The sequence below is a fragment of the Vidua chalybeata genome, chromosome 25 (genome assembly GCF_026979565.1).
Source record: "Vidua chalybeata isolate OUT-0048 chromosome 25, bVidCha1 merged haplotype, whole genome shotgun sequence".
Classification (NCBI taxonomy): Eukaryota; Metazoa; Chordata; class Aves; order Passeriformes; family Viduidae; genus Vidua; species Vidua chalybeata.
The window spans coordinates 3,222,757-3,232,853 of NC_071554.1; the positions used below are offsets into that span (position 1 = coordinate 3,222,757).

Sequence of the window (10,097 nt, forward strand, 5' to 3'; positions counted from 1 at the left end):
GTCGGGTCAAAGGTCGCGGATTCGAGTCCTGGCGCCGGCTTTGTCCCTCCAGCACAACCCCAGCCCCGCTCTTTTCCAAATCACAGAATCAGTTGAGTTGGAAAAGGCCTCTGAGACCATCGAGCCCTAGCTCTGACCAAACACCACCGTGGCACTGAGTGCCGCGCCCAGTTCCTCCTTAAACAGATCCGGGGACAGTGACTCCACCACCTACCTGGGCAGTCCGTTCCCAAACCTAATCCCCCTTTCTGAAATTCTTCCTAATGTCCACCCTCAACCTTCCTGGCGCAGTTTAAGACAATGTCTTGCCACTCATTGACGAGAAGAGCCTGACTCCCACCTGGCTACACCCTCCCGGCAGGTAGAAGGAGGAATTCCTCCCTTCCCCCCTTAAGGCAGTCACACAGGGCATGGCCTGTCAGCACTGGGTCAGTGGGACAGAGCTGTCCCCTCTGCCGGTGCCCGGGCCAGGAGAACGGGGCAGAGCACCTTGGGAAGTGCCCACTCCCCACAGCCACAGGGAACGCTGGGGAATTCCTCCAAAGGTTGCCAGGACAAGCCTTTCATCCCGAGCAGCCTCTCCCAGCGCTGTGGGACGGCCACGCCCGAGGAACGCTCGGCAGCAGCAGGACAGTGACTGTGCCCTGTCTGTACTTGTCCTTCCCTGCCTCCCAGGCCGCCCTCAGCTGCAAGTTCTGCTTCTTCAAACGCACATTTGGTTGATCCCAGCATGAATATAAGTGTTAGCCCTCCTAAACCCTTCCCCATTCACACACAACACCATTTCCTTTCATTTGAAGGGTTCAATTAGTGGGGAAAAATCCCTCACCGCATCGCTTTTTATTACAAATCTGTATTTTTACTAAAAATAAATATAAAAACACCCTGCTCCACACTCAGACCAGGAGCCAGCCTGGACTGGGGAGCAGGACAAAGGCTGTGACAGTCCCTGCTCAGCGTGGCTGGGCCCTGAGGCTGCCCAGGGTGGGCTGGGACGCTCGGACAAAGGCCATGTCCTGCCTGTACTTCATGGCCGTGGGGGGCTGGCGCCTGAGCAGCTGGTCACCCATGTCCTGGGGCTCAGGGTCATCGTAGATGGTGGAGATGACAACAGAAGTATCACCCCGAGGCTTCTTCCTCCTGATAAAAGTTGGCAGCTTCTCCCCGTGGTACCTGGAGGGAAGCAGGAAAGGTTTAGATGGAGGTTGCAGAGGCCCATCAGGCATCCCTGTGCTTCCCAGCTCCTTTCCTGGAATGGTTTAGGTCGGTAGGGACCTTAAACCCACCCAGTTCCACCCCCTGCCATGGGCACGGACACCTCCCACAGAGCTGCACATGGCCCCAGCCCTGCTCCACCCTGGCTGTTGGGAGCAGCAGCCTGTTTGGCTGTGGAACTCCCCAGCTGTGCAGGGAAAGGCAGATCCTGGGACAGCCTTGTCCCCACAGCTCCCTTTGCAGCCTCTCAGCTGCTGTGAGGCTGGGCACAGGTGGGAACAGGGGCTGGGAGGGCACGTGGGAACTCACCCCAGCCCCCTCTTGCACCGGGGGTTCTGACCCTCGTTGTCCAGAGCTTCGGCCATGCCAGAGTTGCTGCTCCCCAGGCCCAGCCCCTCTGTCCAGCCCTGCTGCTCCAGGACCTTCCTGCCAAAGCCCTGGGAGAGGGGAAAATCCATCACAGACTTGCTGGACACATCCCACCCTCATCCTCCCAGAGCCTTCTGCTCTCTTCCCATGGCCAAGACCTGACCCACATCCTGTGGGCACCACCCTGGGCAGGCAGAGCTCACCTTGGTGTACCTCTCGAAGGTACCAATGTGCTGCCCTGCCACAGAGCCGTCCTCCAGCCCGTCCCGGAGCCGCTGCTCCAGCCACATCTGCACCGAGTCCCGGGCATCCTTATCCCCTCCATCTGGGGACAAAGCACAGTCAGCACAGCTCAGGGAGGCTGGGCACCACCATTGTGTTGCCCAGAGCACCAGCAGAGGAGGCAGAACCTGTTCTTTTTGGCAAGCTGTGCCGCCAGACCAGAAAAACACTGTTTCATGTTTACTGACAGCCTGGATGCTTTCAAAGAATGACAAAGAGCTCCCAAATTCTGCATGGTCAGAATTTCCCTGGTTTCCCTGGGGTGAGTGGCTCAGCTCTGATACCTTTGTCATAGTAGATGCTCATGTCCACGTCCCAGTCGTCGGCTGTCTGCTCATCAAAGTCTGCCAAGAGAAGGGAAGCAGCACTTTAGGTGAGCTCTGGCACGGGAGCTCTTTGCCGGTGGCCCAGCTCCCTGTTTTCTCCAACAAAATGGGAAGGAATCACAGAATCATTGAAGTTGGAGATCTCCAAGAGCATTCAATCCAGCTGTGCCCAGCTCCCACCTTGTCACCAGCCCATACCACCGAGTGCCATCTACAGTCCTTCCCTGGACACCTCCAGGGATGGGGACTCTACCACCTCCCTGTGCCTGACCCCCCTTTCCATGGGGAAATTCCTGCTGGTGCCCACCCTGAGCCTGCCCTGGCCCAGCCTGAGGTCGTTCCCTCTCCTCCTGTCCCTGTTCCATGGAGCAGAGCCCAACCCCTCCTGTCAGGGGTTGTGCAGAGCCAGAAGGGTCCCCCTGAACCCCCTTTTCTCCAGGCTTTCCAGCTCCAGCCCCTGCCCTGGGCACTCCCCAGCCCCTCCATGTCTCTGCTGCAGAACTGAACACAGCTCTGCAGCTGGGGTGGTGTCTCAGCAGTGCCAACACACAGGAAATGGCATTAGAGACCCCCCCAAAGCCCACTGCCCACCCAAGAGGCTGCCAGCAGCACCACAGGGGTCTCTGGTGACCAGCTCTGTGCCCAAGGGTGGCCAGTATGGCAAGGTGCTGGTGGCTCCAGCTGGCCCGGACAGTTTGTTTAAACCCGTGGGCTCAGTGACACAAACAGCAAGGTTACCTCCATCCTGCTCCTGCCAGAATTGGGCATCTGTGTAGAACACGAGGCCAGAGCCGCCCTTCTCCCACTTGAGCTCGATCTCCTCTTCGAAGAGCCGCTCCCGCACCCGCTCCTGCTGCGTCACGTCCTCGTGCAGCGCTGCATGCCGCTGCCACTCCTCACATGTGTCATCGTCCTGCAGGGGACACAGCAGGGCTGGCACGGAGCTGGGGACAGCACAGCTGGCATGGACACAGCACAGCTGGCATGGACACAGCTCAGCCCAGGATGGAGCTGGGACAGCAGCTCAGCCCAGGATGGAGCTGGGGACAGCAGCTCAGCCCAGGATGGAGCTGGGGACAGCAGCTCAGCCCAGGATGGAGCTGGGGACAGCAGCTCAGCCCAGGATGGAGCTGGGGACAGCAGCTCAGCCCAGGATGGAGCTGGGGACAGCAGCTCAGCCCAGGATGGAGCTGGGGACAGCAGCTCAGCCCAGGATGGAGCTGGGGACAGCAGCTCAGCCCAGGATGGAGCTGGGGACAGCAGCTCAGCCCAGGATGGAGCTGGGGACAGCAGCTCAGCCCCCTGCTGCTCCCTGACCCTTCCCAACGCCCTGCCCCGGAGCAGCTCTGCTGGCAGAGCCGGGCTCGCGGGCTCAGGCCCCAACACGAGGGATGAGCTCATCCCTGACTAACACCAGTGCCAGAGTCAGCAGGAGAAATCCCACAGCTCCCCCATCCCAGAGGCCCCGCCTGCCCCCGCTGATGCCCATTTAAGGAGCAGGTGTGTTGGACCTGGAGTCAGCACTGGCAAGGAATTAATTCCAATGCAGCTGATCCCCCAGGAGATTGCGTGGGCTCCCAGGACGCAGCTCCCTGGCACAGACACAGAGCTGCCTGCCCAGTCCTGGGCACAGCCATCAGCCAGCCAAGGAACAGCCCAAAGAATGGCTGCAGAGACAGGAAACAGCCTGGGAGAAACAGCTGGAGGAGCCTGTTTAGTCTGGAGAAGGAAAGACTGAATAAAAAGCTGGAAAAAGGAGGGAACAAAGCGCTCTCTGTGCCCCACGTTGCCAGGAGAAATGAATGGGGTGCAGCTGCAGCAGAGATTTGGCACCCGAGTTAACTCTGGTGGAGCAGAGAACGGGAATGGCTTGCCTGGGGATCTGTAATGACAGAGGTTTGGGAGAACAGGCCAGACAGGTGTCTGCCAGGGACAGGGGAGGGATGGCTCCTGCCCTGCCCAGCTCTCCAGGAGCCTTTGTCACTAAAGCCATTTTCCTCAGTGACTAAGCTCCCAGCGCAGGAGTATCCAAGGTCAGCCCTTTGTGCAGCTCTGCACGTCACTGCCAGCACACAAACGTGGTCCCCAACCTCTGACACCTCATCTCCCAGCAGAGCAGAGCTGGGCCATGTGCCAGGCAGCAGGGCAGGATCTGCTTGGCAGCACCAGCCTCCCCTCTGCTCCGACCCTTTGGGATCAACCTCTACCACCACCCTGAGCACTTCTGGGGGGCTCAGGCCCCCCTGTCCCTGCCCCGAGGGGCTCAGTGCACCAAGGGGTGAACAGCCCTATTTTAAAACTGGTTTTAACAAGCCACGTGTCCAAGTAAGAGATGAAAAACGAGCTCTGAGAGTGGGATCTGCCCTCGCAGCTAAGACAGCCGTCCAGATGGTGCTGGAATGTTCCACTTACATCATCTGAGTTCGACTCCTCTTCCTCCTGCTCCTGCCCCTCCTCATCCTCCTGGGGCTGGGCCGGCTGAGTCACCCCCACGGGCTCCTCTCCCTCGGTGATCTCATCCCCTGCAGCCGTGTAAACTCTTTCCTCCTCAACAACCGTCTCAGTGTCCTGGTATTGGAAGGGCACATTCCCGTACCTGCGGCATGAGCCAGTCCTGGGAAAATCCAGCTGCAGCTTGGTGATGAGGCGGGGGGGCAGCCTGCAGGCCCGGATCAGCTCCAGGAACACGCGCAGGGGGGTGCCCACGTTCCCAAAGGGCATGAAGGAGGGGGGGTTGAACTCGGGCAGCCGCTTCAACTCCGCCTCGGTGACCGGCGCGCCGGCAGCCGCCCCGACCTGCTCCTGCCTGCCCGGAGGAGCCCTGGGGCCTGCAGGGGAGCAGGGAGGATCTGGGGGGCCTGCAGGGCAGAAGGGATGGTTTTGGGGTCCTGCAGGGCAGAAGGGATGGTTTTGGGGTCCCACAGGATGGAAGAGACAGTTTTGGGGGCCCACATGAGAGCAGGAATGGTTTTGGGGCCCCACAGGATGGAAGGGATGGTTTTGGGGGCCTGCAGGGGAGCAGGGGTGGTTTGGGGTCCCGCAGAAGAGCAGGGATGGTTTTGGGGGCCTGCAGCAGAGCAGGGATGTTTGAGGGGCTTATGGGACACAAGGGATGGTTTTGGGGGCCCGCAGAAGAGCAGGGGTGGTTTTGAGGGGCGGGTCCCACACCCCACCGGGAGCGGGTAAACCCAGGCGCCCACGAGTAGGAGGGGGATAAGCAGAGCCCACACGGGCTCTTCCTGCCTCGGAGCAGATTTAAAGGGCTAAGGAAGCTCTAGGAGGAGTTTTAACCGACCGGTGCCGTTCCGGGACCCGCCCGCCCGTACCTGTCCCGGGGTTCAGGCGGACCCTGCGGATGAGGCAGCGGCCGGGCAGCGTGGCGCCGCCGGGCCCGACCCAGCGCTTGCCCGAGTACATGCGGACGAAGCGGCGGGCACGGCCGGGCCGCACGGACACCAGGCAGGAGCAAGTGCGCGGCGCCGAGGCCCCGCCGCCGCCGCCCGCTGGCGGGCGCTCGGGGCGGTGCCGGTAGTGGAAGCAGAGGAAGCCGCCGGTCTCCAGGAACTGGCTGAAGTAGGCGCGGAGGTGCGCGGAGCGCAGCGCGGCCGGGATGCCACTCACCAGGCAGTACCGGGCCGCGCCGCCATCACCGGTACCGCTGGGCGCCGCCATCTTGGCCCGCCGGTGCTGGCGCGTGGTGATGACGTTACGCGCAGTGATGACATTGCGCACGGTGATGACGTTGTGCGCGGCGGGTGGAGGGCGCCGCCTCGTGGCGGAGGAGGGCGCGGCAGACGGGGCGTCCTGGGGGTCCCCGGGCCTGGGGGGGACATAGGGGACAGAGAGACCTGTGGGGGTGACAGGGACTGGGGACAGGGACCTGGGGGGGACACAGGGGTTGGAGCCAGGGAGACCTGGGGGGTCACAAGGGCTGGGGACAGAGAGACCCGGGGGGGTGACAGGGATTGGGTACAGAGACCCGGGGGAGTGACAGGGACTAGGGACAGGGGGAGCCTGGGGGCGTAACAGGGGCTGGGGACAGAGGGACCCTGGGGGGTGACAGGGGCTGGGGACAGGGACCCTGGCAGGTCATAGGGGTTGGGGAACAAGATCCCCCATTGTGGGGGGCTTTAACAGGCCCTGGGGCAGCAGGGCTCAGCCATATCCCCGGAGGTCACAGACCGAGGGTCCCAAGCCCCGGGCTCCCAGGGCTCTGGGGTGTCGGGGCTGCCGTGCTCGCCCCACGCCAGGGCTCTGGCTCTGTCCCGGTTCAGTGCCCCCAGCTCTGCTGCCACCCCCTTCGCGGGCGGGTCCCACGGCTGTCCCCTGTCCCCGGGATCCCCGTGGGCTGGCACCGGCCCTGAGTCAGGGCTCCCTCGGTGGGAAAGGGCCGTCAGGGGCTGGGGCCAGCTGGAGGGCAGGCCCAGGCTGACACAGCAGCTCTGCCGGCCAAGATTCCGGGCGTTTCCGTGGGCACGGGCAGGCCTGGTGTGGCTTTAGCCGGCACCTCGGCTGTGCCAGCCACGGACATGGGGTTTGTGCCTGCTGGCTGAGCCACAGCAGCCGCCTCTGACAGCACCCACGGGAGAGGCTCGGCACCGGGAGAAAGGTGCACGTGGGGATTTGCCCCTGGAATTTCTCTGTGCCAGAAGCACGCAGGGGCTGCTCGTCCAGCATTCCCACTGACAGCAACCAACCTGTGTACATTGCCAGATGGATCTTTATGGAAAATCCCTTTTTATTCTATTGTGTCTTTTCCATGCCTGCAGTTTTTTCTGCCCACCCCAAATTCAACACCGTCGCTAAAAAGGCACCACTGTGTTCCAAAACACTAAACATTTTATTAAAAAAATAATTTATTGCATCTTATATACAAACCACGTGAATGTACACTTATAAAATACTGACACCTCACGTGTTGGAGGCAGGAGGAGCGAGTTTTCCAGGTGTGCACCTGGCTCCAACTCCAGGGAGGGAGGTTTGGATCTCCCACTAAACCCGCTCTGCTTGGGTTTAACTTTTCACACAGACAGGAAAACCCAGAGCCCCAAATGAGGTGCAGTAGGTTTAGGTGCTGCTAAGTGCTCTTAATCCTGTTGTAGTTCATGGAATTATGGAGGAAAGAGAGAATCTAAGGAAAAGAGGGGTGAGTCTGTACACCCTGTAGTATTTAACACTCTGGCTTTTTCCCTGAAGAAATGTCCTGAGTGTTTCTAAGATTCCAAGCATGGAAGCCAGACCCAGAGCTAATTCCATTGGTCAGTGATCCCACTGAGGCTGTCAGACACCACGGGATCAAGCTGAGGACAGCCCTCACTGCTTGGAGCTCACAGCAGAACCAGTAAAAACTGGGACCAGGGCAGGAAAACCCTTTGCCCACTCACACTCCCTGGGCCAGAGAGCGGCCCAGGCGAAGAAGGAGCCGCTGTGAACCTGCTGAGCCACAGCTGCTTCCCCAAGGCTCCTCCAGCCAGCGGCACGCGGAGATCCCGCAGGGTCCGGAGCGCTCCTCTCCCGCGCCCGGGCTCAGCAGGGCAGCGGCAGCCACGGCGCCTGCGGCCAGCCCGGCGCCTCGAACAGCATCTCGGCCAACAGCTCCCCCATGGCCGCGCCCCCGATGACCGGCCGGAAGAACAGAGCCGTGACCAGGGCGGCAGGGATGGACCTCAGCGAGGAGGTGACCCGCAGGATGTGGGAGAAGCGGGCCTGGTCCTCGGGGTGCAGCAGCTCCCGGAGTGCCCGCTGCGCCTCCGACTGCAGGCTCTCGATGTAGAGGGCAGCCCTCAGCCCAGGGATGTCTGCGAGGGACAGCAGAGGGAGAGGAAGGATGGGAAACAGCTCCAGGATTCTCCCATTGCCACCCTTCCCCGTTTCTCAGAAGGGATCTCTAGGGCCACACTAAGGAGATGCACACAGCACTGCTGAGGAGCAGCTGTTCCAGGAGGGAAAGCACATAACTGGTAAAGTCAGGCTTTAAAAGTAAAGGAATCCAGGATTTATTGTCTGCAGGGAGGGCAAAGGTTTTGACATCCTTCCTTCCCAGTACATTTGGGAATGACCAGAGTTAGGGAAAAGGTGACCAGCCCTCTCTGCTCTCACACCTGCCCATCTCTGAGCCTCTCCAAGCCACGAGGTCTGCCTTCACCTGGGAAGGTGGTGGGACCCCCATCCCTGGGCGTGGCGCTCAGTGCTCTGGGCTGGTGACAAGGTGGGGAGTGGCACAGGGTGGACTCCAAGGTCTTGGGGATCTTTCCCAACCTCAGTGGCTCTGGGACGCCGTGATTCTGTGTCCTGCTGCCAGCGCTGGCCAGCACAGCCACGAGGGCCTGGCACTCACCTGGATTGAAGAGAATGGCTCCCCTCAGGTAGGTGAATTCGCTGGGGCTCAGGTCCAGCCTCCAGAAGCTGTTGAGGCACCACTGCAGCCGCTGCACGGCCGCCAGCGTGGGCTGTGTCCCCTCGGGCTCCTGCCCTTTGCTCTGGCCGCTGAGGAGGATCTTCTTGAGCATGCTGGGGGCCGGGGCCTCCATCACCTCGAAGGTCACCATCTCCTGCACCAGCCCCAGCAGGAACAGGGGCACCCAGCAGCTGTCCAGCAGCAGCAGCTGATCCTCCCGCGGCAGCAGGTGGAAGGCAGCGACGTTTTTCATGAAGTTGATGGTTTTGACCAGCACGTGGGAGGCGGCCCGGCAGGTGAGGTGCGGCGTGCGCAGGCACACGGTGCGGCGCTGGGGGCACAGGCAGTGCTGCCGGGCCCCGCCGGGCTGCAGGTTCTGGCTCAGGAGGGTGTACAGGATGGGGGGGTGTCTGTCCTTGCCGTGGCACCGGCACCTCTCGCAGCCCAGATCCACGTTGGTGCTCATGGCTAAGCCAGGTCCTTGTGGAAACTCAGCCGGTGGGAGAGAGAGAGACACAAAATCCCTTCCAAAATATGCCACTGGCCGGATTGTCCCCGTCCTGCCACCTCTGGCAGCCCGTGGCTGCTCCAGCCAGCTCTTATAAGGCTGGGTCACAGTGAACACCCCTCCGCAGCCTTGACCGCCCTGATTAAGCAGCCCTCATTAAAACCACCCGACCAACCCCGTGGCTGCCGGGCTGATTGGCCAGGCTAGGCGAGTTCCCGGCGCGGTCAACGGCCGTTTTTCTCAATGAATCGGCGGGGAGGGGTTGTGTGGCCTTATCAGGATTACCCAAACAGGATAAACAGAGTCATTACCCCAGGCTGTACCATGGCACCAAGGCCCCATCGAGCAGGTGTCGCTGCCAGGGTTCACAGACAAACACGGGGCGCTCGTCTGGGCCCAGCGTTCAACGGCCCCGGCGCCCGGCCTTGGGAAGAGCAACCTGGAAGTTGTGTTATCAGTAGCTGTTTGCTTGGCCTTGCTCGGGAGCCTCTTGTTGTGGTGGAGGAAGAGGAACCCGGTGAACCGGCAGGCTGTGATGGGCCCAGGGGTCGTGTCTCGCAGAGGAAACACAGGGCTGGGAAAGGGAAAGTGCTCCCATTTGCAGAATGAGAGAAAAGTACAGAAAAAAAAGCCAAGATTGTCCTATTTTCCCAGTGGAAAGGGACCAGAGGTGGTGGTCAGCAGCATGAACATGAGCCAAGGTGGGCAGTGACAGTTCAGGTGGCACCGCACTCAAGCCCTGGGCCCAGTTTTGGGCCCCTCACTGCAAGACAGATATTGAGCTGTCCAGGGAAGGGCTGGAGCCCCAGGAGCGGCTGAGGGAGCGGGGTGGGGGCTCAGCCTGGAGACAAGGAGGCCCAGGGGCCCTTCTCGCGCTCGGATCCCTGGCAGGAAGGGCCAGGCCAGGCCAGGCCCGGGCCCTCTCCGCGCTCCGCGGCCCGCCCGGCCCGTCGCCATAACAACTGTGCCGCGCCTCGCGCCCCGCCCTTTCCTGGAAGAT

General features: G+C 61.5%; 2 protein-coding genes across 4 annotated transcripts; both read right to left on the reverse strand.

The window, feature by feature from the left end:
- Positions 1–577: 577 nt before the first annotated feature.
- Positions 578–5,891, reverse strand: GPATCH3 (G-patch domain containing 3). 3 transcript variants are annotated; one of them, XM_053964553.1, is made up of 7 exons: positions 5,519–5,891; positions 4,605–5,020; positions 2,931–3,105; positions 2,151–2,210; positions 1,788–1,909; positions 1,525–1,652; positions 578–1,173 (listed from the first exon to the last, which is right to left on the reverse strand). In XM_053964553.1, the coding sequence occupies exons 1-7, from the start codon at positions 5,862–5,864 to the stop codon at positions 954–956; spliced, it is 1,467 nt and encodes a 488-aa protein (XP_053820528.1). In that variant the 5' UTR covers positions 5,865–5,891; the 3' UTR covers positions 578–953. The 3 variants fall into 3 exon arrangements, with proteins under 3 accessions (XP_053820528.1, XP_053820527.1, XP_053820526.1); XM_053964552.1 differs by having other exon boundaries at positions 4,605–5,050; XM_053964551.1 differs by having other exon boundaries at positions 4,605–5,080.
- Positions 5,892–7,013: 1,122 nt separating this feature from the next.
- NR0B2 (nuclear receptor subfamily 0 group B member 2) lies at positions 7,014–10,049 on the reverse strand. Its single transcript, XM_053964567.1, has 2 exons — positions 8,530–10,049; positions 7,014–7,990 (listed from the first exon to the last, which is right to left on the reverse strand). The coding sequence occupies exons 1-2, from the start codon at positions 9,053–9,055 to the stop codon at positions 7,719–7,721; spliced, it is 798 nt and encodes a 265-aa protein (XP_053820542.1). The 5' UTR covers positions 9,056–10,049; the 3' UTR covers positions 7,014–7,718.
- Positions 10,050–10,097: the final 48 nt, after the last annotated feature.